This window comes from Schistocerca nitens, chromosome 2, assembly GCF_023898315.1.
Source record: "Schistocerca nitens isolate TAMUIC-IGC-003100 chromosome 2, iqSchNite1.1, whole genome shotgun sequence".
Taxonomy (NCBI): Eukaryota; Metazoa; Arthropoda; class Insecta; order Orthoptera; family Acrididae; genus Schistocerca; species Schistocerca nitens.
In genome coordinates this window covers 869,913,852-869,941,479 of record NC_064615.1, presented here as the reverse complement: position 1 = coordinate 869,941,479, position 27,628 = coordinate 869,913,852, and the positions used below count along the sequence as shown (strand labels likewise).

Genomic DNA, 27,628 nt, shown 5'->3' with positions numbered 1-27,628 from the left:
ACTCTGAGGTGAATCGTTTGCCCCTCAGAGCCTTTTTAAGGGGACCAAAAATAGCGTAATCATAGGGAGAGAGGTCAGGACAGTATGGAGGGTGGCTGAGAACCTCCCACTTGAATTTCTGCAGGAGTGCGGCGACTGTGTTGCCCGTATGAGGTTTTGCATTGTCGTGGAGCAGAATGACCCCAGAGGTGAGATTGCCTGGTCGTTTTGATTTGATAGCTTGGCGAAGGTTGGTCAAGATTTCCGAGTAACGCTGGTCAGTCAGTGTTGTCCTGTGCTGCAGGAAGTGAATCAGAAGGGGGCCATCCTGGTCAAAGAAGAACGCCAGCATAACCTTTCCTGTGCTTGTGTGGATGGCCTTGGCTTTGGTGACGGTGACCCTGGATGCTTCCACTGGAGACTTTGTCGTTTTGATTCTGGTTCGAAGTGATGACACCATGACTCATCTCTAGCCACCATTCGTGCCAGGAACGCATTCCCTTCCCGAGCATAGCGCTGCAGATGAGCAAGACAGTGGGCCATTCGACATGCATCCTGGTGTGGCTGAAGACTGTGGGGCACCCACTGGGCACACACGTTGCTCATGTGCAGTCATTCCTTCATGATGGTGTGAATACTTCCGACGCTCAATCCGACCATGGTGGCTCTGGCTTTCACTATCACTCGGCGGTCCTGGGTAATAAGTGCATCAACCAACTGGGCGATGTCATCGGTAATGCAGTGTGGTGCTCCAGACCTGCATCGTCGGCTTACGACACCCGTCCTTCCCTGAAGCGCTTGTGCCGCGCCTTGACTCTTGCAAGAGACATGCATGCTCGCTGAACGCTTATGACATTCGTCGATGAATGTCCGTTCCTCCTACTCCTTCTGCTTTCAGAAAACGAACAACACCTCTTTGCTCTTCTTTTGACACCTCCACGTCACTGTTTGCAATGCGACTGGCAGCGTTGGACGATTGGTGCATGCTGCTGCTAGCTCTGTATTGTCACGTGAGTGCATGTTGCCCTCTAGCGACGGGCTGTGAACTTCCACGCTGTCGTCGGAACCACACCTCGTTACACATGCCACGATATCACCCTCCTGTCACCGGTTTGGGCATTCCAGACACTGGCTCGTTTCTTTTTGAACGCCCGTTGTAGACGAACTTAAGGAATTCTGCTACCTAGGCAGCAAATAACCCCTGACGGACGGAGTAAGGAGGATATAAAAAGCAGATTAGCACTGGCAAAAATGGCATTCCTTGCCAAGAGAAGTCTACTAGTATCAAACATGGGCCTTAATTTGAGGAAGAAATTTCTGAGAATGTACGTTTGGGGCACAGCGTCGTATACCAGCGAAACATGGACTGTAGGAAACCGGTAAAGAAGAGTCGAAACATTTGAGACGTGGTGCTACAGAAAAATGTTGAAAATGAGGTGGACTGATAAGGTAAAGAATGTGGTGGTTCTCCAGAGCATTGGCGAGGAAAGAAATATATGGAAATCATTGACAAGAAGAAGGGACAAGATGGTAGGACATCTATTGAGACATCACGTAATAACTCCCATAGAGCAGAGGGATTTATAGAGGGTAAAAACTGTAGAGGAAAACAGAGACTGCAACACATCCAGCTAATAACTGAGCACGTGGGTTGCAAGTACTACTCTGAGATGAAGAAATTGCCACAGGAGAGGAATTTGTGGCGGACCACATCAAGCTAATCAGAAGACTAAAACATTATTTTGTTTATATTTTAATATAACCATTTTAAGAGTTTACTTAGCGATAAGAACTGCGCCATCCAGTCACTTCCTGTTTCACAAATGTAATGCGTTGCCTGAGATGGAAGCTAGGTCAAGTGCCAGAATAAAAATTCTAAGACGAAATGATGACTCAGCCCTGAACTTAATTATCAAGTGATCTAGCAGTCCGAAACTAAAATAGTCGTTATCCACACGATATTTCATTGTGGCGTTGCACTAAGAAACGTATTTGAAGACACACAAATGGAATGAGGTGGTCAAATTACGACTCTCTCGAATAATGTCAGTTGTTTTCCTACTACGTCAACTCATTCAGTTCCTTTGAACTCTTCTGCACTGAAAAATTTAAATTTCTCTGACTGACACACTTGATTGTGTCGTTACCGTTACCTTCGCCGATCGTGAAGATTCGCGTTCCAACAGTTTTATTCAGTCAGTTCTATATCTACATCCGTGTATACACTGCACGCCACCTTGTGCGAGGCGTAGGGTAATTCTGGTAGCAATATCATTTCTCTCTTTCCCTGTTCCACTTGCGAATAATGCGTGAGAATAACGACTGTCGATAAACTTCTGCATGAGCTCTATTTTTTCTGATTTTATCGTGGCGGTCATTTCGCGAGACATATTATCCAGGAACTAATATGTCGCCCGACTCTTCTTGAAAAGCACTCTCGCGGAAATTCAACAGCAAACCTCACCGTGAAACTCAACACCTCTCGTGCAGCGCCTGCTGCTGGAGTTTATTGAGCGTCTGCATTAAGCTTTCTTGCTTACTAAACGATGCCGTGTAGAAACGTTCCACTTTTCGTTGAACTTCTTTACTTCTATTAAGCCAATCTGGTAAGGGTCCCAGACGTAAAGAGCAATACTCAAGAATCAGTCTTGTAAATCTTTTGTATGCTATTCTTTCGTGGATGAATTACGTTTCCTTAAGAGTCGTGGGATGAATCTTCACATGTATCTGTTTTTCCTACAGGCCAACTGGTTGTGGATTGCAAAGCCATATTGCTACGCTAGTCTTGGAATCGCTCCGTTATTCACACATGACTCTTACGACGTATTCGATATCAACATTACCGAATATACAGGATGATTCACGAAGATATGAAAATATCTTAATATGTTATTCTACAAGTAAAACTAAAGAAAAAAGTTCATATGAACAAAGGTCTGCAAATGTTTAGTTACGGAGTTACGCCTAATAAAAGATTTTGCCTGAAATTTAGCAACTTCGCTAATGTGAAGCCATCGCAAAACAGTACGAGGTTAAAGTAAAGCACGATTTCCATTTATTTTGTTGTTGTTGGTCTGGTGAATCTAATAAACATGTCCCAGACATGTATCTGCAGTAGTTTTCCAGAACATGCAGAGAAGCAAAGATTATTATGCAAGTAAATTTGTTTACTTTCCATTAAGAATGTAGAAACGCTATGTCATTGTCGGAAACCGTCAGTGAGTTGTTTCGGTCGTTTCCTAACATTGAAACGCGTTAGTTTTCTGTATTGTTCAGTGAAAGAACATAATAACAACAGTGTATTTAAGTGAAACCACATAGTAATTACTGTAGTTTGTTGATTATTTATGAAATAGGGATGCCTTTCAAATTTATGACAGACGAATACATCAATATGATGTTTATTTATGACAAATGTGATGGTAAAGCTACGGGTGCAATTAACGAATATCGCGTACGTTATCCAACTCGGAGGCTTCCAAATGCACGAACCATTAGCAGAGTATTTCGAATGATACGGGAGATAGTTTCTTTACTTTCATCTTCTCTTCGGGTATTAGGCAGGAATTGCCTGTTACGGTACCCATCCCATCTCTGTCGCTGTCTTCCTATGTCTCTTCTCCCGTGGCACTTATAATTTCTTACCTTTAAGGGAAGTCTCTCACTCTCCATTCTTTGTAGATGTTCATTCCATTTTCTTCTGAAATCTCGAATTTTATCATTGAGGCTAAAAATTTGCATTTCTTCTCTAATATCTTGATTTCGTAGCATGCCTTCTCTTGTGCAACCTTAAACACCTCTAAGGAATTACATTTCTTGTGCCTGAATCCGGCTTTCTTGCTTCATGATAATCACCCATGTCTCACTTCCACAGAGCAATGTGAGAACTCCAACAGTTTTGTAAAATTTAATTTGAGCGTCTTTCCTGGTTTTGTTTTTTGGGTTCCTGCTGATTGTTCCACATACCCGACTGAATTTACTAAGCTTAATTTCAATATCTCTGCTGTAGCCATATGTCATTTCACACCCGAAGTAACTGAAATGTTTTACTTGCTCTAAAATCTTCTGATCTATCACTAATTTGGTTCTGATTCATTCCATGTAGGCTTTCACGGCCGGCGTCTTCATCAATAAACACTTCCGGGCTAAGTTGCCGTGGTCGATCTGTAAAACTTCTTCTACCTAACGTTTCGTTCTCAACTACGGAGAACATCTTCGGAGGTGAGTCAACGACTGGCTGCTAGGAGCTGGAGCCGCCGCTTATATGGATATCGTAGAGGGCGCCACCGCACGTCACGTGGCGTCGATGTGCAGCTATCTCTGGCTATCGTCTGTTCTCTCGATTGCAGACAATCGATTGTCACGTGATTGATGCAACGTCGACCGCCATATCTTATCCAATTTTAATCCTTCTTCTTTACGATTAAAATTGTATTGATGTTTGTGGATTTCAATTGCCTCTCTACACATACGTGTATAATAATGCGACGTCCTCGCTAGCACGCTGGTTTCACCAAATTTTATTTCGTGATCTCCATCCTTAAAAACATGTTCCGCTACTGCCGATTTGTCGATATGTCCCAAGCGACAGTTTCTTTAGTGCTCCGTCAACCGTGTATTGATGCTTCTTTTTGTAGTTCCTATGTAAACCCTGCCACAACTGCACGGAATTTTATATACCCCTGGGGTGGCTAGGGGGTGACGAGCATCTTTTGTTGATCTTAGGCATTCACTAATTTTCTTAGTAGGTCTGAAAATGGTCTCTACGTGAAACTTGGCTAGTACTTTTCCAATGCGATCCGTGATATTATGGATGAACGGAAGAAATACTTTTCCAGCTGTTATTTCTTTTCTCCTTATAGTATTGTTTGTTCTCAGTAGTGGGGTTCCTTAAGTGTTTTATATGTGCATTATTTAGCGTAAATGTGTGGTGTGGTATAATCAACACACACTTTATTGGACCATTCATTTTCCCAGGACGTCTAACTGGAGAGGCATACCTGCAATTCTTTCAAGAAGAAATGCCCCGCTTGGTCGAAGATATTTCACTTGCACATGACGTCGCGCCTCCACATTTCACCAACGCCGTTACTACACATTTAAATGAACACGTTCCGCAGAAATCGTTTGGTCGTGGTGCTACACGTCTGTGGCCACCCACATCGCCCGATTTTACACCAACAAATTTTTGTGTATGGGATAGATGAAAGACATAGTTCATGAGGACAATGTCAATGCACGTGAGGCATTAATTTCTCGCATTATTAATGCAATAGACGAAATTACGAACAACCCTGTGAAACTGAAATGAGCAAGAAAATCTGTTCATACACGTGCAGCTAAATGCATCGAAGTCGATGGAGACATTGTTGAACATTTATTATGAATGTTCTGTGAAATTGTATGTACACTGTACAACTTTCTTAACACTGAGCTTTGTTTTCTCCGGTTTAACATGAATTCACGTGTGCTGTTGTATTAATAGAAGCAGATTATCTGACACATTCATACAGTTTTAATTAAAGTTATTACCATCATTTTTCTCACATTAAATTCTCTACAACTTCTGTTGAAAACTTTGTGCAGTGGTCTGGAACTTAAAAAAAACAACAACAACAAATTAGTCCAAGTAATTAATAAATTAAAAATTTTATGAAATTACTGCTTTGGTCTCTGTGTGTTCTGGAAAACTACTGCAGATATACGTCTGGGACATGTTTTATTAGATTCACCAGATCAATAACAACAAAATAAATGGAAATCGTGCTTTACTTTAACCTCGTACAGTTTTGTGATGGCTTAATATTAGCGAAGTTGCTAAATTTCAGGCAAAATCTTTTATTAGCCGTGTAACTAAACATTTGCGAACCTTTGTTTACATGAACTTTTTTCTTTAGTTTTACTTGTAGAATAACATATTAAAATATTTTCATATATTCGTGAATCGCCCTGTATGTTTACCGCCCATATTTACAGCTTGAAGAAAAACGGAAGCAAGCTTGGTGTTCAAGATCCTGTCGAGAAGCAGGTCATTGGAGACCTAGCACAATCTCGCAATCGGGCGCCCCGGTGTGTGGGTTAACCTGTTTGCAGAAACGACGACAAAAAACAAGACTGGACGGGTGGTCGGATATTTGACTGGTCGTTCTCCGTAATATGAGTTCAGTACCGTACCAGTGCGCCACCTCGTTCACGCCAACCATGTACGATACACGTTGGTAGGTGCATGGATGTGCTTCATCATCCATGCGGTCTTTTTATATCGGAAAGTATATTTGAGGACTTACGCTCCTTACGCCTCAGGGTTCGAGTAATGACCTATTTGAGGATCAGGGACTTCTGAGTTATATACCAACCTAGCCGACAGTGTGGCAAAGGGAGTCCCAATTAGAAACATTTGTGATGAAATTAGCAGCTATGGCATTTGCTTTACAACCAAGAGAAACTTGCCGAAAACTTTGGTCAAAGCCAGAGAAATGGAACTATTGTTCATTTAATTCTGGAGAAAATATTCTCAGGTGAATAAAACATGAAGCCTAATGAATGTGAATATGTACTGGTTTATTCGAATACCGAGTAAAGATGACGATTTCTCGACATGTGAAGTTTCTTTTCGCATGAAGAGATAGCGCCCTTTAGTGCCTTACTCTGCTTTATGTATTGCTGTCTGGATTCCATTTACTTGCGTCTAAGATAAAGGTCCTCTTCTTATTTCTACCTTGTACTCTATTTATATTGTTAAATTATCTCTATGCGGCAAGGGCTTTTATCGACCCTGGCATTAGCCTATGTATTGAGGGAAACCTCCCTTAAACCGCAGTCAGGTTCATGTTTCATTCTACGTTCTTTTAGTCCTATTAGTTAGTTCTGTTCTACTTCCGTTTCATCATCTGAGTTCAATAGTAAATGATGCAGATGCCATGCAGTATTGTTGGGCTGCATTTGATTATTGTCTTGGTTTTCAGGTTCCATGCATTCTTTGATAATATGTACTGGTTTAGGGTATTCGATTGGGGAATTTAGAGTGATCGTGGTTACAGTTGCTAGTTCGTTTTGGTTGTCTGAGTCTGTTTTTTCCTATTTCCGCTGTCGGTTGGATCTGAAGTTTTTATAGCAGTACTGAGGATGTGCTCACAGACTGTGACGGGCTTCTTCGTGGGATAATCTGGTAGCGTTCCCTTGCTGATTTATTTACACAATCGCGAGATTGCTACAACGAGAGCCTCTGTGTAGACAAGATAAGATTTGGAGGCACTACTGGCCACAGAATTTGTTTAGAAAAGAAGCAACGATTCATTTACAGTAGTTCAAAGAAAACAGAATGCAGTAAACTTTACTAGCTTGGGGATCAGAATCTTCCAAGGATTTTCTCGGCAGAAACTACGTGAAAAAACCCTGCCCGTTACCTGCAAATAAGAAATGAAGCACACGATGACTGAGGAGAACGGCGCAGTTTAACTCAAAAAACTCCGTGTCACTTAAAGGCTAGTTGTGAAACAATAAGAATTTCTCCAGAGGATACTGTAATTAAGAACTCACGTCATCGAATACATGTCTTAGCTCAACAAATATCCACAGGAATATTCTAAAATATGTATAAATTAAATTATTCCGAAGATCAAATCGGTATTTGAATTAAATGTGCAAAATCCATCAGAATAATAAGCGAAAGTCCCGTGTGAAGGGATGTGGAATGAGTCCCGTACAGCAGAAAAGAGACGCAGCTATTTTAAAATGAATCTGAACTCATTCCTCTTACAGCGGCTGTGCTTTTCTATATGACAATTAGCAGTCTAAGATTTAATTGTACACTTTTACGTTTTTGAGGGTAATCAATACGACGGGGTCCTTTTGCAACTTCACAAAGCTTGCTCATAATCTGTCCGGCAGGTGAATGCGCCGTTTTTAGTGCAGGGATATTGGATTTAATCCAGTTTCCTTCATTGCTGTTTCAGCTACAGTAACAGAATGATGTACAAAATCAGCTAGATTGAAAAAAAAAAACAAAAAACAAAAACAGGTCCAAGCAATATTAGTGGCTTCGTTTTAGCCTTTGAATTCGGGCAGCATTCAATAACTGCGACATTCGCCCTACATAAGGCTTCCTCGTAGTCAAATATTCATACAAAATGTACCGAGTGCTTCCTTATGATATTTTTATTAAATTGGCTGTTACATACACCGTTAATAACCGATCGTTTAAAACCACATTTTGCACTCTCTCGATGTCTTCATCTGTGAGTGGAATGTTGGAATGTCCTTTACGTTATTCATCCTCATGAGAAGTGTTACCACATTTGAATTCAGTGCCTATTTCTTAAATGTACTAAATGAAGCAGTCTCTTTCCAAACTTTCAACAATTCTGGATAAATTTGTCTTGGCGATAAGCAGTCGAAAACAGAATATTATGTCGGTTTTCCATTTAGTTGCAACAGTGCTCGACACGACGACAACGTTATCAGATACGACACAGAACACTTTTACTTTGTCAGAGTCCCGGACTTGTTCGATCGTTACATGTAAATTCTCTACCCCCATATGCCTATGTTGTGTCAGATAATCTTTCCCGAAAGACGAAAAGTAGCTTTGTTATTGAAGATTGAATTGCAGCGAAGTCGTCATTTTCAGTATGGTTCTGCCTATGAATGCAGATCTGTAGATGGCGCAGTTTCGCGTCCTGGTTGGTGGCTTGCGGGAAATGCAATTTGTACGGCTTCATTCTTAATCGCTTACGAACGCTTTTCCACGATGTTTCCTGAGTAATGTTCAGTTCTGCACAAGCTCTCGAGAGGTAGACTTTATGGGAGTTCGCAACATCACGTCCCTTACACGGTTCACTGTCTGTTCTGACGCTCCCAGTATGCCCGAACGTCGTCCTCAGATTTCTTCAAAAAAATTGGTTCAAATGGCTCTGACCACTATGGGACTTAACATCTGTGGTCATCAGTCCCCTAGAACTTAGAACTATTTAAACCTAACTAACCTAAGGACATCACACACATCCATGCCCGAGGCAGGATTCGAATCTGCGACCGGAGAGGTCGCGCGGTTCCGGACTGTGCGCCTAGAACCGCTAGACCACCGCGGCCGGCTCAGATTTCTTCCTACACCTCGTTACGCTCTTGTAGTTCGCCTCCTCAGTTGAGTTTTAAGTACGTCTGATTGCCATGCAGCGGGCCCTGATTCGATTTCCAAATGGATCGCAGTTTTTTTCTACTCGGAGCCGGCCGTTGTGGCCGAGCGGTTCTAGGCGCTTCAGTCTGGAGCCGCGCGACCGCTACGGTCGCAGGTTCGAATCCTGCCTCGGGCATGGGTGTGTGTGATGTCCTCAGGTTAGTTAGGTTTAAGTAGTTCTAAGTTCTAGGGGACTGATGACCTCGGATGTTAAGTCCCATAGTGGTCAGAGCCATTTGAACCATGTGAATCTCCACTCGGGGACTGGGTGTTGTGTTGTCCTCATCATCATCGACACGCAAGTCGCCCAATGCGGCGTCACCTGAAAAGACATGCAACTCGTTGCCGAACTACCCGAGGTGGGGTCTCCAGGCCCTCAGTACAATACGATCATTTCATTTCATGCTGTTGTAAACTGGTGACCTTGTGAAAATTGTCTGGAAAGATCATTGCACACTCACTGCCTTTGACAAAAATCAAATTCCAGCACACCAAATGCTTTTCCTGCCTGGTTCGCCGCCATAGACAAAGAAGCCCTAATGTCATTGCCAGTGGGGAAGCTGATACTTTTAGTTCAGGACAGGACCATGTAAACGAACAATGACTCAACCTCAAAGGATTAGTTGACCATGCAATGGATAGATATGCATCCAGCAGAAGCGTTCATGATGGGAGAGATCCTCCGTGGTATACAATCACTGCAAAGAAACTTCTAAAGAAACAGAGACTACAGCAAAATAGCTGTAAAACAAAGCATAGATTTGTAGATAGAGAGATGCCGAATGAAAGGCGTTTGGCTGTTGAGAGAGAAACGCGGGAAACCTTGAATAACTACCATTGCAAAATATTGCCGTTTGTAGAGGCTGTCTGTAGCATCAAAGTTAGTGTCCAGTTACTTATGGACAAAACAGAACTGAAATTGAGAGTAACAAAGAAAAACCAGGAATGGTTAACCCTGTTTTCAAATGTTCTTTTACAAAGAAAACCCAGGAGTACGTCCCCAATTTAAAGAAACTTTCATCACTGATAAGGTATGAGTGTTAGTGACGTTGACAAAAAAGTTGAAATCGTTAAAACTGAAACGAAGCCCTAAGAGCTGACGGAATCCCTGTAACATTCTATACCCAATCTGCGGTTGAGTTAGCTCCTCTATTATCGTAGATCCCCCGACCAAACAATCGTACCGAGTTGCTGGAAGGAAGCGCAGGTTACACCTATCTATAAGACGGGCACCAGAAGTGATCCACAAAACTACCGTCCAGTATCCTTGACATCCATTTGTTACAGAATCTTAGAACATATTCTGAGCGTATACATAAAAAGGTATCTCGAACAGAACGACCTTCTCCACGCCAACCAACATGGATTGCGGAAACATAGTTCACGTGAAACCCAGCTCGCACTTTTCTCGCAAGACATCCTGAAAGCCATCGATCATGGCAGTCGGATAGATGCAAAATTTCTCTGTTTCCGAAAAGAATTTGACTGAGTACCACACTTACGCATATTACCAAAAGTACGATCGTATGGCGTATCAGGCGAAACTTGTGACTGGATTAAAGATTTATTTCTAGGGAGGACAAAACATGTTACGTTGGATGCAGAGTTATCGACAGAGGTAGAAGTAACTCGGATGTTCGCAGGAGTTGTACTGGGTCCCTTGCTGTTCTTGTTGTATGTTATTGAACTTGCAGACAATATTAATAGTAACATCAGAATTTTAGTAGGTGATGCAGTTAACTAGAATGAACGAAGCTGCACAGACATCCAATCAGACCCTGATAAGATTTGGCAACTTGCTTTAAAAGTTCAAAAATATAAAATTGGGCACTTCACAAAACGATAAACACAGTGTCGTATGAATATAATGTCAGTGAGTGACAGCTGGAATCGGTAAAGTTATCCAAATACCTGGGTGTAACATTAATAGGGACATGAAATGGGATGATCACACAGGCTGAGTTGTGGGCAAAACAGGCAACAGACCTTGTTCGGTTCATTGGAAGAATACTGGGGCGGTGCAATTAATCTACAACGTAAATTGTTTACAAATCACTCGTGCGATCTATTCTAGAATATTGTTCAAGTGTGTGGGACCCATATCGTATAGGACACACAGGGGATATTGAACGTATACAAAGAACGGCAGCACGAATGATCACAGTTCTGTCTGACCTGAGGGAGAGTGTGACAGAGATGTTGAAAGAACTGAGTTGGCAGACTCTTGAAGATAGACGAAAACTATCCCGAGGAAGCCTACTTACAGAGTTTCAAGAACCGGATTTAAATGATTATTTTAGAAATATACTACAACCCCCTATGTATCGCTCTCATAGGGATCGTGAGGACAAGGTTACACTGATTACGGCATGCACAGAAGGATTCAAACCATCATTCTGTATGTGAGTGGTACGGGAAGTAGCCCTAATAACTGGTACAGTGGGGCGTAATCTCTACCATGCACTTCACAGTGGTTCGCAGAGTATAAATGTAAATGTAGATTTTCAGCAACTACAGTTGCTAGTGGCCGGTACCAGGTAAAAATAAATAAAGAAATAAAAAAGATTCTGAGAGCTCGTCTTTCACGTATTGCATTATTTGCTATGTTATGTTTGGCCATTTAGCCTTACGGATGTTTGTAAATGTTTCATGGAATTTATAATCCATACATATTGTAAAAATGGATGTATATGTGGCCGGCCGGTGTGGCCGAGCGGTTCTAGGCGCTACAGTCTGGAACCGCGCGACCGCTACGGTCGCAGGTTCGACTCCTGCCACGGGCATGGATGTGTGTGATGTCCTTAGGTTAGTTAGGTTTAAGTAGTTCTAAGTTCTAGGGGACTGATGACCTCAGCTGTTAAGTCCCATAGTGCTCAGAGCCATTTAGACCATTTTTTTTAGATGTATATGTGCGTGTCTTCGTTCCACAGCTCCTCCTAAACCACTCGACAGATTTGAACCAAATACACTATCACTGTGGGGCGTAACAACCACCTATCTGTCATAGTTTCAGAGGATATGATGTCATAAACAATGGGATGCATAAGAACTACAGCGTCATTCATGAAGTTTAAATGTATTACTTCTGTACTACTAACTGTATTCGAAATAAATTTCTCTGACACTATTCAAATATGCGGCTAAACGCAGCTACAGAATTATAATTCGATGATAGGCAATGAAAACCTCATAATTCTATTTTGTTAAATTTTGCAGATGATGCAAAAACGGTCTCTTAAAGAATAATATAAAGTAATACAGAAAGTTTGCTACATGTGTAACTGTTTAGTTGAAACCTAGTTCGACAGATTAGAGAAATCCATGCACTTTCATATCTCCCTTTGACTGTGGAGTTAATGGTTACCGGAATTACGGGTTTTCACAGACTGGTGGAGTTAGGAGGTTTTCATTGCCTACCACGTCACAAACACTGAGATGCGTGAAAAATGCCGTGTCATGTGCGAAATTTTATACATCTTTTCTTTACTGGTATGACTCTCTCATAGTCGAGTCAACGCAAGAAAATCCGTGACACCTGGGAGCGCTTTTACAGCTGTAAACTGCGAAGCGCAAACGGTTGTACGGTAAAACTGTAGCCGTCTATAGAGCTATGAAGCGCTGTTGTAACAGAGGCGTTTACAAAATCGCGTTGTACACACGCGAAACAGCTGCGCGTAACGTACAGAAACTACGAGGTTAATCCCAAAAGTAAGGTCTCCCAATTTTTTACAAGTACATAAACCTGTATATTTCTACAATGATTTACATCAGTTTACGGCTTGAACATTTACCTATGTTTCGACATAATCACCATTTCTGACGATGCATTTTTGTAGACGCTGTGGCAGTTTTTGTATGCCCATGTCATACCAGCTCGCCGCCATGCTGTTCAGAAAGTTATGAACCTCTTCTTTCACCTCATCGTCGGAGCTGAATCACTTTCCGGCCAAATGTTCTTTTAACCTAGGGATAGGTGATAGTCACTGGGCGCCAAGTCAGGACTATAGGGTGGGTGGGTGATTATGTTCCACTGAAACTGTTGCAGGAGAGCAACGGTTTGCCGAGAGATGTATGGGCGAGCATTGTCATGGAGAATGTGTACGCCGTTGCTCAACATTCCTCTTCTACAGTTCTGAATTGACCGTTTGAGTTTTTTCAGAGTCGCACAGTAGCTGTCCGCGTTAATTGTGGTCTCAGCGATTCAGCTCCGACGACGAAGTGAAAGAAGAGGCATGGCGGCGAGCTGGTATGACACGGGCATACAAAAACTGCCACAGAGTCTACAAAAATGCATCGTCAGAAATGGTGATTATGTCGAAAAATAGGTAAATGTTCAAGCTGTAAACTGGTGTAAAACCTTGTAGAAATAAACAGGTCTATGTACTTATAAAAAAATGGAGACCTTACTTTTGCGATTACCATCGTATGTTTCTTAGTTTGAGTACTGGGCTTATAGATTTTTACATTATGCACGTTTCTTTGTTTGACTGCCTCATAGTTTCAAAGGTGTTTTCACGGATACATGTAAATGAAATTTTTCGATATTATGCTATAAACAAAGTTCGGTTTTTTGTTTTCGCTTCTGTTAGAAAATTAGCAAAATGAAGACCCGAGCAACGCCGGATTCGTCACCTAGCTATGTTGTAAATATGTTGCTGTAGATGTAGGTAATTATAATGCGTAGATTACTAATTACGCCTCACCAATTAGCCGAGTTTCACGGGAAACCTGGGTAAAACCGTGCAAGAGGGCTTGAATCTTACGATACAGTTACTGAGTTACATCGAAGAAGTTTTTTCTTTACTAAATTCCAAACAGTTATACACACAGATTTCTGTAGAAAATCGGTTGGCTGTGTTTACTGAAAGATCTTTGGCCTAAGGTACAGATTTCTGAAAATGTTTTGCATATCATATACAGGGTGAGTCACCTAACGTTACCGCTGGATATATTTCGTAAACCACATCAAATACTGACGAACCGATTCCACAGACCGAACGTGAGGAGAGGGGCTAGTGTAATTGTTTAATACAAACCATACAAAAATGCACGGAAGTATGTTTTTGAAAACAAACCTACGTTTTTTTAAATGGAACCACGTTAGTTTTGTTAGCACATCTGAACATATAAACAAATACGCAATCAGTGCCGTTTGTTGCATTGTAAAATGTTAATTACATCCGGAGATATTGTGACCTAAAGTTGACGCTTGAAACCTCCGACGTTCAGTTGCGTGTTGTAACAAACACGGGCCACGGTCGGCGAGCAGCATCTGCAGGGACATGTTTACGATGACGACTGTGTTTACAAGTGTGGCTGTAGTGCACTGTTGTGGTTCGGTCTAGCTGTCGGTGTCCGCATGTAGCGTTTGCTGCTATTGTTATTCTGCATTTGTCTCCGCACGCAGACCAACTGTAGTACACCGTGTTACCAGACGTCCGTGATAGTGTAGTGTTGTAGGAACTGTGACCATGGTGTATTCGAACTCTGAAAAGGCGGAGATGATACTCATCTATGGCGAGTGTCGACGAAATGCAGCTGAAGCCTGCAGGGTGTATGCAGAACGGTACCCGGACAGAGAGCATCCAACGTACCGTACATTGCAAAACATCTACCGCCAACTGTATGCAACAGGTATGGTCGTAGCACGCAAACGGGTCCGTAACAGGCCCGTCACAGGAGAAGCGGGTGCAGTTGGTGTGTTAGCTGCTGTTGCCATGAACCCACACACGAGTATACGGGACATTGCGAGAGCCGGTGGACTGAGTCAAAGTAGTGTCATGCGCATACTGCATCGTCACCGCTTTCACCCGTTTCATGTGTCGCTACATCAGCAATTACATGGTGATGATTTTAATCATCGAGTGCAATTGTGTCAATGGGCATTAACAGAGAATGCGTTGCAGTTCTACCTGTTTACCGATGAAGCGGGTTTCACAAACCACGGGGCAGTGAATCTACGGAACATGCATTACTGGTCCGTGGACAATCCTCGCTGGCTCAGACAGGTAGAGCGACAGCGACCGTGGACTGTAAATGTATGGTGCGGAATCATTGGCGACCACCTCATTGGTCCTCACTTCATTGCAGGGGCCCAAACAGCTGCAACATACATCGCGTTGCTACAGAATGATCTGCCAACGTCGCTCGAAAATGTCCCACTGGAAACGCGTCGACGTATGTGGTATCAGCATGATGGTGCACCTGCACATTCCGCAATTAACACTAGGCTGACCCTTGACAGGATGTTCGACGGGCGTTTCATAGGACGTGGAGGACGCATGAATTGGCCAGCCAGTTCTCCTGATCTTACACCTCTGGACTTCTTTCTGTGGGATACGTTAAAGGAGAATGTGTACCGTGATGTGCCTACAACCCCAGAGGATATGAAACAACGTGTTGTGGCAGCCTGCGGCGACATTACACCAGATGTACTGCGGCGTGTACGACATTAATTACGCCAGAGATTGCAATTGTGTGCAGCAAATGATGGCCACCACATTGAACATCTATTGGCCCGACATGTCGGGACACACTCTATTCCACTCCGTAATTGAAAACGGAAATCACGTGTGTACGTGTACCTCACCCCTCATGGTAATGTACATGTGCGTCAGTGAAAAATACCAATAAAAAGGTGTTAGCATGTGGACGTAATGTGCTGTTCCAGTCTCTTCTCTACCTAAGGTCCATCACCGTTCCCTTTGGATCCCTACGTAATGCTGTGCTCTCAGATAAACACGATCGAACAGCGGAGGAGCGGTACTCAAGCGTCAACTTTAGGTTACAATATCTCTTTGGATGTAACTAACATTTTACAATGCAACAAACGGCACTGATTACGTATTTGTTTATATGTTCAGATGTGCTAACGAACCTAACGGGGTTCCATTTAAAAAAACGTAGGTTTGTGTTAAAAAACATACTTCCGTGCATTTTTTTTATGGTTTGTATTAACCAATTACACTAGCCCCTCTCCTCACGTTCGGTCTGTGGAATCGATTCGTCAGTATTTGATGTGGTTTACGAAATATATCCAGCGGTAATGTTAGGTGACTCACCCTGTATAGCAGTTACAGAATATCCAGAAAGTTGATTAAGTTCTTTATTATTTCGTTGGCTTGTTTTTTTGAGTGGAGAATCTGAGTTAGATAGAGTTGGTTCCTATCAATTTTTATAGGCGTTTCCTGTTGCTCGGTTCATGCTATGATGAACGATTTTTTTAAAGGTATTTCATTTTAACCTTTCTTGGCTGACAGTGCGGATGACGTCTGTTGTAAAAGGTTGTAGCAGCCATCTGACGTGTTAGCGAAGCGTGTAATGGGTTGTTGCATCTCACGGTCATCAACAAGGTGGAAGATACTGCTTGTACACTCGCCGTTAGGCATCAGGTGGCAGCAACTGAAAAAATTTCCTGGGGAAGAAAAACAAGAGAACGATTAACTGTCAAATGGGGAGGCAGCAGAACGCTCTTCTCATAACAGTTTTGTAGTTAACCTAGCTTAGCTATTGAAATAGTGTGGAATTAGGGAGTGCCAATCTGTTACAGAATTTTCCTATTATTAGTACACAGAGTCCTCCTTGCTTCCTTTGACAATTAGCCACAGTTTCTAAGTACAATAATAACAATGTACTGTATGTAACACATACAAGCACTTGTTAAGTGTCTCTGTAGTTCATTACTTGCGGTCTGATGAAGTCTTTTATACAGTTTTAAGCTGGGAGCAGCGCGCCGCCTTCAATTAACAATGCCACATGCGAGCCCGATTGTCACTCCAGCGACTGTTCCGTTGCTGTCATCAGTTTGTTTATACCCATGCCCGAGTCAAGAATGTACAATGTTTCTTCTATGACACAAGCGAATTCATACACTACTAGCCATTAAACACCACGAAGATGACGTGCTACAGACGCGAAATTTAACCGACAGGAAGTAGATACTGTGATATGCAAATGATTAGCTTTTCAGAGCATTCACACAAGGTTGGCGCCTGTGGCGACACCTATAACGTGTTGACATGAGGAAAGTTTCGAACCGATTTCTCATACACAAACAGCAGCGATCGGCGTTGCCTGGTGGAACGTTGTGATGCCTCGTGTAAGGAGGAGAAATGCGTACCATCACGTTTCCGACTTTGATAATGGCCGGATTGTAGCCTATCGCGATTGCAGTTGACCGAATCGCGACGTTGCTGCTAGCGTTGGATAAGATCCAATGACTGTCACCAGCATATGGAATCTGTGAGTTCAGGAGGGTATTACGGAACGCCGTGCTGGATGTCAACGGCCTCGTATCACTAGCAGTCGAGATGACAGGCATCATATCCGCATGGCTGTAACGGATCGTGCAGCCACATTTCAATCCCTTAGTCAACAGATGGGGACGTTTGCAAGACAAGAACTATCTGCAGAAACAGTTCGACGACGTTTGCAGCAGCATGGACTATCAGCTCGGAGACCATGGCTGCGGTTACCCTTGACGCTGCATCACAGACGGGAGCGCCTGCGATGATGTATTCAACGACGATCCTGGGTGCACGAATGGCAAAACGTCATGTTTTCGGATGAATCCAGGTTCTGTTTACAGCATCATGATGGTCGCATCCATGTTTGGGGACATCGCGGTGAACGTACATTCGAAGCGTGTATTCTTCATCGCCATACTGGCGTATAACCCGGCGTGGTGGTATGGGATGCCATTGGTTAGACGTCTCAGTCACTTCTTGTTCGCATTGACGGCACTTTGAACAGTGGACGTTACATTTCAGATGTGTTACGACCTGTGGCTCTACCCTACATTCGATCCCTGCGAAACCCTATATTTCAACAGGATAATGCAAGACCGCATGTTGCAGGTCCTGTACGGGCCTTTCTGGATACAGAAAATGTTCGACTGCTGCCCTGGCCAGCACATTCTCCAGACCTCTCACCAATTGAAAACGTCTGTTCAATGGTGGCAGAGCAACTGGCTCGTCACAATACGCCAGTCACTACTCTTGATGAACTGTGGTATCGTGTTGAAGCTGCATGGACAGCTGTACCTGTACACGCCATCCAAGCTCTGTTTGACTCAATGTCCAGGCGTATGAAGGCCGTCATTACGGCCATAGGTGGTTGTTCTGGGTACTGATTTCTCAGGATCTGAGCACTCAACTTGTGTGAAAATGTTATCACATGTCAGTTCTAGTATAATATATTTGTCCAATGAATACCCGTTTATCATCTGCATTTCTTCTTGGTGTAGCAGTTTTAATGGCCAGTAGTGTATTTGTGACTGATCGTACTTCCACACATACACAGTAGAAATTCACATCTTTCAAGGCGAAGTGAGAAACTGTATTCCTGGCGGAAACCCTCCCTAATTCGAGGCCTTGTTCTTGTAAGCTCGATTACACATTAGCTTGTTGAGCGTTTGCCGTTGTTTGCAGGTGTGCGCAGTTTTGCTGGCGGTGTGCTGCCTTTCTGCCGCTGAAGAGAAAGCGCGCGGCAAGACGGAGAAGCGAGGCCTGTTGGGGCTCGGCTATGGTGGCTTCGGCGGCGGCTACGGAGGCGGGTACGGCAACGGAGGCGGCTACGGGGGCGGGTACGGCTACGGTGGCGGGTACGGCTTTGGGGGCGGCCACGGGGAGGTCAAGGCCGTCACCATCACCAAGGAGGTGCCGGTGCCGGTACCGCAGCCGTACCCGGTGCCGGTGGAGAGGAACGTGCCGTACCCGGTCAGCGTGCCCGTGAAGGTGCCGGTGGACAGGCCGTACCCCGTGCACGTGCCGCAGCCGTACCCCGTGCCCGTGGAGAAGCCGGTGCCGTACCCCGTGAGCGTGCCCCGGCCCGTCCCCGTGCCCGTGCCTCACCCCGTGCTCGTCAAGCAGCCCGTGCCCGTCGTCGTCAAGGACGCCGGCTTCGGCGGAGGCTACGGTGGATTCGGAGGCGGGTACTCCAGCTTCGGTGGCTTCGGGGGTTACCACCACTAAGTGTCATCCGTGCCGTCGCAGCCACTCGTCTGACAGCCATCTTCACAGTAGGACTGCGCCACCACATATTTCCATTCGTATGTTTCCTTTTTGTTAGATCGAGATCTCTATGTACCAAAAAGTTGCAGATTACTGTTGTTTCCAATAAAATATTGCAATAAAATTACGTGCAGAGATTAAGATGTATCATTGATTTTTCACACTCATTCTAGTCATATTACCTTGGCTGACCAGATTTCAGAGAGAAAAAACTGAGACACTTGTGTTTGTACTTTATACCCGACTTCGTCATTACACTTACGCTGTCCGCCACCGGTAGCTGAGTGGTAGCCGGTACGGTAGCTCAGCGTGTTCGGTCAGAGGGTTAGCTGCCCTCTGTAATTAAAAAAAACTGAGTCAATCGATCAACAACGAACTTAGATGGATCTCTTACGATGTCCGCCCGGAGCAGATGCAACGAACAAAACCGAACAAAATAAGATTTAAAAAAAAAGTGGTCAGCGCGACGGACTCTCAATCCTAAGGGCCCGGGTTCGATCCCCGGCTGCGTCGGAGATTTTCTCCGCTCAGGGACTGGGTGTTGTGTTGTCCCAATCATCATCATTTCATCCCCATCGACGCGCAAGTCGCCAAAGTGGCGTCAAATCAAAAGACTTGCACCAGGCGAGCGGTCTACCCGACGGGAGGCCCTAGTCACACGACATTATTATTTATTATTACATTTACGCTTAGTTACCGTGATATTTTGAAATCGATAATACGCCTATGACGATGCACCAGAAGAAAACCCATAACAAGAATATATCTTCATTTTGTAAATTGGAAAGGAAAATGTAGGTACATTACACGTAAACAAAATTCTTTTCTTGAGAAAGAAAAAGTTGCGATTTCTGATTTTTCATTGCAAAAGTCTGGATATATTTTTTTGCAATGTTTAGTCGTTTACTAGGTACTTAGACACAATTTTTGAACCCTAAAAATTATGTAATATTAATAATCAGTAATCAAATGCAAATAGTGTATTTCGTACTAAAATTTAAGATTTCGAACTGTTAGGGCAACTGTGCATCTATGACAAACAATATTCAAACGCCACACCGAGCAATTTGTTCACAAAATTAACTTTCATATGGCTGCAGTCCAGTTAGGAGAAATGGTTTAAGTTAATTGATGCTCCTTTATATCTACTTTGGTTTCGTTTTTACTTGTCTTGAGGGCCATAGAGTGGAAGATCGGCAAGATAGAGGCGAAGGTAGGTAATATCTGCATTTCTTTTCAACATATCTCTTACTCTTTCTTTAGGCATAAGACGAGTTAAACCTAATACCTGCGTCTCTTTTCAACTTTTTTCTTGCTCTTTCTTCAGGTAGAAGACGAATTAAGCCAAAAGCTGTGAAAATATATATGAGGTTTGGAACTTAAATAGTGGCAATTGTTTACCCACAGCCGATACAAAAGTTATATGTTTGAACCTGTTACTGTCCTTCAAAGTAGTCACCAGCGTTGTATACAACCCGTTGCCAGCGATGTGGAAGGTGTAGTATACCGTTAGCAGATCCTGTTCTGTTGATGGTGCGAATGGAGCGGTCTAAAGTTATGGTGATTCTCATGACGACTGTGATAGTGTTATCCTAATGCATTACGTTCCTCCCCGGCAGACCATCAATGCACAGTATTACTGCTCGTTTTTGGAGCTTTGCGAAAGAAGCAGCGACACTTTCTGCGCAACCCACCCATCATTTTGCACGAAAATGCGGGGGCGCATACAGCGCAAGCTTTGGCTGCTCTGTTCGGTCGATGGGACTGGGAAGTACTGTACCATCCACCATACTCCCTGGACTTAAGTCCTTGTGAGTTTGATTTGATTCCGAAGATGAAGGAACCACTTCATGGCAATCGTTTCAGACCTGTTCCAGAGATTCGACAGGCAGCAGACCGCTCCATTCGCACCATCAACAGAACAGGCTCTGCTAACGGTATACTACGCCTTCCACAACGCTGGCAACGGGTTCTACACAACGCTGGTGACTACTTTGAAGGACCGTAACAGGTGCAAACATGTAACTCTTTTGTATCGGTTGTGAATAAATAGCTGCCACTATTTAAGTTCCAACCCTCGTATTTCTATAACGTTATACTTTAAGGAAACTTCTTTTCACAGATATTTAATTAAATGAAAAATGTTATTGGTAGCGCTTTGTTTCTTGATTAAAAACCGGGACAATTATGTGTCCTGAATGATTTTCTCGGAACACCAAGACATTTATATGAAGACAGGTACTGTCTCAGCAAAACCGGGACGTCTGGTCAGCCTATCATTCATTACCTTCTCATATACACTATTGTTCGGAAAAGCGAAACAACAAGACCTAGAAATGTGGTCTCAATAGCATTTATTCCACCGGTTAGGGATATGGCACTATATAAATGATTAGCACTACAGACCTGTTCATGCATTGTGACTGTGGAAATTCAGTGCTGAGTGGCGCCACCATGTGGTGATATCAGAGCCGCTAGACGTCGTGGCAGGGAATCTAGGAGAGCCTGAATATGCTGCTGGGGAATGCTCTGCCACGTGGTTTGTAGGCGCGTCCACTACGCATCAAGTGTGACTGCGGAAGGTTTGTTGGTTGGTTGATCTGGGGGAGGGGACCAAACAGCGAGGTCATTGGTCCCATCACATGAGGGAAGGATTGGGAAGCAAATCGGCCAGGCTCTATCAAAGGAATCATTCCGGCATTTGACTAAAGCGATTTAGGGAAGTCACCGAAAACCTAAATCAGGGTGGCCAGACGCTGAATTGAACCGTCGTTCTCCTGAATGAGAGTCCAGTGTGCTGCCCACTGCGCCACCTCCCTCGGTATTGCGGGAGGGTCTGAACGAACAAGTTGCCGACGGACTACATCCCAGACATGTTCGACGGGCGACACGAGGGGCGAACGGGCAGGCAGGGAAGCAGTGGTTGGGTTGGGGAGGTTGGGTTGTTGGCGGGAGGAGACCAGACAGGGAGGTCATCGGTCTTATCGGATTAGGGAAGGACGGGGAAGGAGATCGGCCGTGCCCTTTCAAAGGAACTATCCCGGCAAACGCCTGGAGCGATTTAGAGAAATCACGGAAAACCTAAATCAGGATAGCCAAACGCGGGATTGAACCAGCGTCCTCCCGAATGCGAGTCCAGTGAAAGCAGTGGTACCCGTCGTTCTTTGAAGAAGGCTTGCACATTCCTCGTCACATACGGCTGACGGCTGGACGTTGTCCTGTTGAAATATGGCATGTGGAACGGCCTGCAGGAGGGGTCGTGTGTCGCGCTGTAGAACCTGCCAGACGCAGCGGAAGCTGTTCAGATTGCCATCAAGACGTAGGAGACGAGAACTTTGTTATAGGCAATGGCGCCTCTAACCCTCATATTTGGGGCTCGTTCGCTATGCCGCTTAAGAATACAGTCTGCCCGACTGCGTTCACCACAACGGCATCGAAAGAGTATGCTGTCACGGTTGTAGGACAAGTTGAAGCGGGACTCGTCCGAAAGAACTACATTATGCCACGCAGCACGCCAATGTCGGCGTTTGCATCATTGGTCGGTTCTGGTAAACGGAAGCGACACAATGACATGCCTGTCACCAATGCAGTCCGCAGAAGACTGCATTGAACCACAGACAGACGAGCCCACAGCCATTGTAGTGCACCAACGTCGCGCCAACACTGTAGACGAAGCTTTTCTGTCCGTTGCGGCAAAGCATTCAAGATGTCTGCCATCTCGCGCTGTGGTCACATTCTCTCGTCCGGTACCGTGTCGGCGCTGTATACGGCCCTCTTCTCTCCACTGGTTCCACATACACTATGTGATCCAAAGAATCCGGACACCCCAAAACATACGTTCTTCATATTAGGTGGATTGTGCTGCCACCTACTGCCAGGTACTTCATATCAGCGACCTCAGTAGTCATTAGACATCGTGAGAGAGCAGAATGGAATGCACCGCGGAACTCACAGAATGATAGTGAAGTGGAAACGTGAAGGGACAGATACAGCACAAAAGCGTACAGGCCGACCTCGTCTGTTGACTGGCCGAGACCGCCGACAGTTGAAGAGGGTTGTAATGTGTAACAGGCAGATATCTATCCAGACCATCACACAGGTATTCCAAACTGCATCAGGTTCCACTGAAAGTACTATGACAGTTAGCTGGAGGTGAGAAAACTTGGATTTCATGGTCGAGCGGCTGCTCATAAGCCACACATCACGCCGGTAAATGCCAAACGACGCCTCGCTTGGTGCAAGGAGCGTAAACATTGGACGATTGAACAGTTGAAAAACGTTGTGTGGAGTGACGAACCACAGTAGACAATGAGGCGATCTGATGGCAGGGTGTGGGCATGGCGAGTGGCCAGTGAACGTATCTGCCAACGTGTGTAGTGCCAACAGTAAAATTCGAAGGCGGTGGTGTTATGGTGCGGCCGTGTTTTTCATGGAGGGGGCTTGCACAGTCCTACATTGATGTTTTAAGCACCTTCTTGCCTCTCACTCTTGCAGAGCAATTCGGGGATGGCGATTGCATCTTTCAACAGGATCGAGCACCTGTTCATAATGCACGGCCTGTGGTAGAGTGGTTACCCGACAATAACATCCCTGTAATGGACTGGCCTGCACAGAGTCATCACCTGAATCGTATAGAACACCTTTGGCATGTTTAGGAGTGCCGACTTCGTACCAGGTCTCTCAGTGCAGCACTCAGTGAAGAAAGGGCTGCCATTCCCCAAGAAACCTGGTTGAACGTATGCCTGCGAGAGTGGAAGGTGTCGTCAAAGCTAAGGGTGGGCCAACACCATATTGAATTCCAGCATTGCCGATGGAGGGCGCCACGAACTTGTAAGTCATTTTCAGCCAGGTGTCCGGATACTTTTCATCACATAGTGTATGTCTCAATATTGAAGCAGCTTGCCTTATAAGAGCGGCAATGTCACGAAACGATAGACCCGTTCCCGCGGACCAAATATTGTGCCTCGTGCGAACGCACTCACACGCCGATATTCCACCATGTGACGTCGGTAAAGCTTAGTGCAACTTGGTTACACAGTTCCACTACGTATGACGGCTTCGCACCGGCTGAGCGTTGCGCAACACGGACCTGTCTGGTCACGCAAAAGTGGTCGCCGTTGGGCCTGCATGCACGCCATCTCTCTACCATTTGAATCACTTATTATGGTTCCACTATTCTACACGTCTTCTTATCGTGGCTTGTTGCAGACCAACGACCTATACAAACAACATAGACTGGCTATAGCACCGCCATCTTTAAAGCAACTTGAAAACTGAGCCGCCATGTCTTGTAACGTCAAGGTGCAGCCTACTCGTCGTCTGCTAATACTGAATGTTGTTATTGTTTACTACGCGTGGCGTGAAAAAAAAAAAAACGATCTGCTCTGACATTCTGATTTCTCTACTGTAAAACATATAGTGATGAAGGCTAAAAGAAACGAAACACACTTCTGACATCGATTAATTGAAAAGTTTATTACGAAGTGATGCAGTTCATTCCGCTGCCATATAAATTAGTTCAAAAACAATTTCAAATAGTTCGGTAGGTCCAAAACCGATCAATTGACTGCGCAGGACCTTTCATTGTCCCTTAACTATATAAGTTTGTATATATTTGTCGAATATGTTTCCCTCTTTCTTCCTTTGACCTGGTTCTTGCACAAATGGTGTAACCTACAATTAAAATACTATTTTAACAGCATCCTGACTAGAAAAGAGTGATGTGACTCTTCTCCAAATTCAGCTGGCACCATTAGATGGTAAAAATCTTGTAAATAAATTCGGCCTGTCACGCAACATTCGGAACAATTCCACACACAACTACAGAAGGAAGTTCTCCTTCCATATTAAGGTTTAACATTTCCTGAAAACCGTTTCTGCCACTGTTAACAATTTGAATACGTCTTGTGGAGCAGTATAAAAACTATTTTTGATGTATTTTATTGCAATGAAACCTGTTCTTCCATCAGTTTGAGCAGAAAGAACTTAAAAAAAAACTACACATTTAACTTTTTTACAAACTTGCCTGACAACACTTCCAAAAACGTACTCCACCTGGTTTTGCACAAATGGTGCAAGCTATATGTAAAACACTATTTTGACAGCATCTTGGTCACAAAAGAGCAACAAGACTCACCTGCAAATTAATACCATTATATAGTCAAAATCAGTAAATAAATTTTGCCCTTCACTCAACTTCCTGAAAACTTCCACATAAAATTGCACAGTAGAGTTCTTCCATATTAAGGTTTGCCAGTTTCTTTTATTGCAATGAAATGCTCTTTTCTGTAAGTTTGAGCAGAAAGGAGAACTTTTAAACAACCTACACATTTAAGTCTTTTACAAACTTGCCTAACACAAAACAAACGGTAATGAAGGTTAACAGAAATGAAATACATTTGTGACATTAATTGAAAATTTATTACAAAATGTTACACTTAATTTCACTGTAATGCCATATACATTCTGTCAAAACCAATTTTAAATAGTTCATAAGTTCCAAAAAAGAGCAATTGACACCACAAGACCTTTCATTCCCCCTGAAACAATATCACTTTTGTTTACATTTGTCTGATGTGTTTCCCCCTTTCTTCCACTGATTTGGATTTGCACAGATGGTGTAATCTACAAGTAAAATACTGTTTTAATAGCATCTTGACTAGAAACGAGTACTGTAACTCTTTTCCAAGTTCAGTTGACACCATTAGATGGTCAAAGTCAGTAAATAAATTTGGTCTGTCACCCAACATTCTGAACACTTCCACACATAATTGCAAAAGAAAGTTCTTCTTCCATATTAAGTTTTGACAGTTCCTGAAGACCCTTTCTGCCACTGTCAACAATTTGATTACATCCTTAGGAGCAGTATACAAACTATATTTGATATCTTTTACTGCAGTTAAGTAGATCACATAACTAATGAGGAGGTATTGAATAGAACTGGGGAGAAAAGGAGTTTGTGGCACAACTTGACTAGAAGAAGGGATCGGTTGGTAGGACATGTTCTGAGGCTTCAAGGGATCACCAATTTAGTACTGGAGGGCAGCGTGGAGGGTAAAAATCGTAGAGGGAGACCAGGAGATGAATACACTAAGCAGATTCAGAAGGATGTAGGTTGCAGTAGGTACTGGAAGATGAAGAAGCTTGCAGAGGATAGAGTAGCATGGAGAGCTGCATCAAACCAGTCTCAGGACTGAAGAGCACAACAATAACAACAACAACAACTGCAGTTAAACCTGTTTTTCCTTCGGTTTGAGCAGAAAGGAGAACTTTTAAGCAACCTACACATTCAACCTTTTTACAAACTTGCCTGACAACACTTCCAGAAATGTACTCTACCACCCTTTCCGAATGTAGAGTTAACCTTTCGTACTCTGGAATGTAGTAATCGTGGTCAAATTCCTCAACACCATGTGAATTCTCTACATGATTTGATATTGGTACCAAAAGTGTCTCCAAATCTCCTCCAGTGGTATTAGAATTTTTTGAGGGCTCTATTTGTGTTATTAAGCACTTTCTGTATGCTGATCTAAACTGCAAGGCTTTGGGAATATTCCTATTGCCCCCACTTCTGCGAATGCTAGAGAAGATTTGTTCTAACAAGGGAACCTCCCCATCGCACCCCCCTCGGATTTAGTTATAAATTGACACAGTGGATAGGCCTTGAAAAACTGAACACAGATCAATCGAGAAAACAGGAAGAAGTTGTGTAGAACTATGAAAAAATAAGCAAAAAATACTTACTGAGTAGTCCATATGCAAGATAGGCAACATAAAGGAGAAAGTTAGCTGATGAGTGCCAGGGTCTCGTGGTTAGAGTGAGCAACTGCGGAACGAAAGGTCCTTGGTTCGAGTCCTCCCTCGAGTGAAAATTTTACTTTCTTTATTTTCGCAAAGTTACGATCTGTCCGTTCATTCATTGACGTCTCTGTTCACTGTAATAAGTTTAGTGTCTGTGTTTTGCGACCGCACCGCAAAACCGTGCGATTAGTAGACGTGCCTCTCCAATAGGAACCGAAAACATTTGATCGCAAGGTCATAGGTCAACCGATTTCTCCACAGGAAAACACGTCTGATATATTCTTTACGACACTGGTGACGGCATGTGCGTCACATGACAGGAATATGTTGTTGACCCACCTAACTTGCACACTTGGCGAATGGGTAAAAAGATTCTTCTACCTTGCCCGATTTAGGTTTTCTTGTGGATGTGATAATCACTCCAAAAAAAGTGATGAAAACATATGAGTTTGTCACATAAACTGCATCAAATGAATGCAACAGTTTCAGAGTCGCACAGTTTTCCCTGTGCTCTGTCAAAACATATGTTTTTTACGTTTTCAAATGTTTCCGTGCGTAGACCGTCAAATTCTGTATATGTCCAAGCAAATCTGAACATGTCCTGGAATTTTGGAGAGTGAAGTTGATTATGTGTGAGTGCCTGAACTTTGATAATTATCTGAAA

General features: G+C 43.6%; 1 protein-coding gene across 1 annotated transcript in view; it reads left to right on the top strand.

Moving 5' to 3' along the window:
* LOC126234680 (cuticle protein 79-like) overlaps nucleotides 1-19,291 on the top strand; it is a 28,473-nt gene extending 9,182 nt beyond the window's left edge. The window contains exon 2 of the mRNA XM_049943420.1: nucleotides 18,583-19,291. Coding sequence (XP_049799377.1) covers nucleotides 18,583-19,125 — 543 coding nt within the window. The 3' untranslated portion in view covers nucleotides 19,126-19,291. The remainder of the gene's footprint in view (nucleotides 1-18,582) is intronic.
* Nucleotides 19,292-27,628: the final 8,337 nt, after the last annotated feature.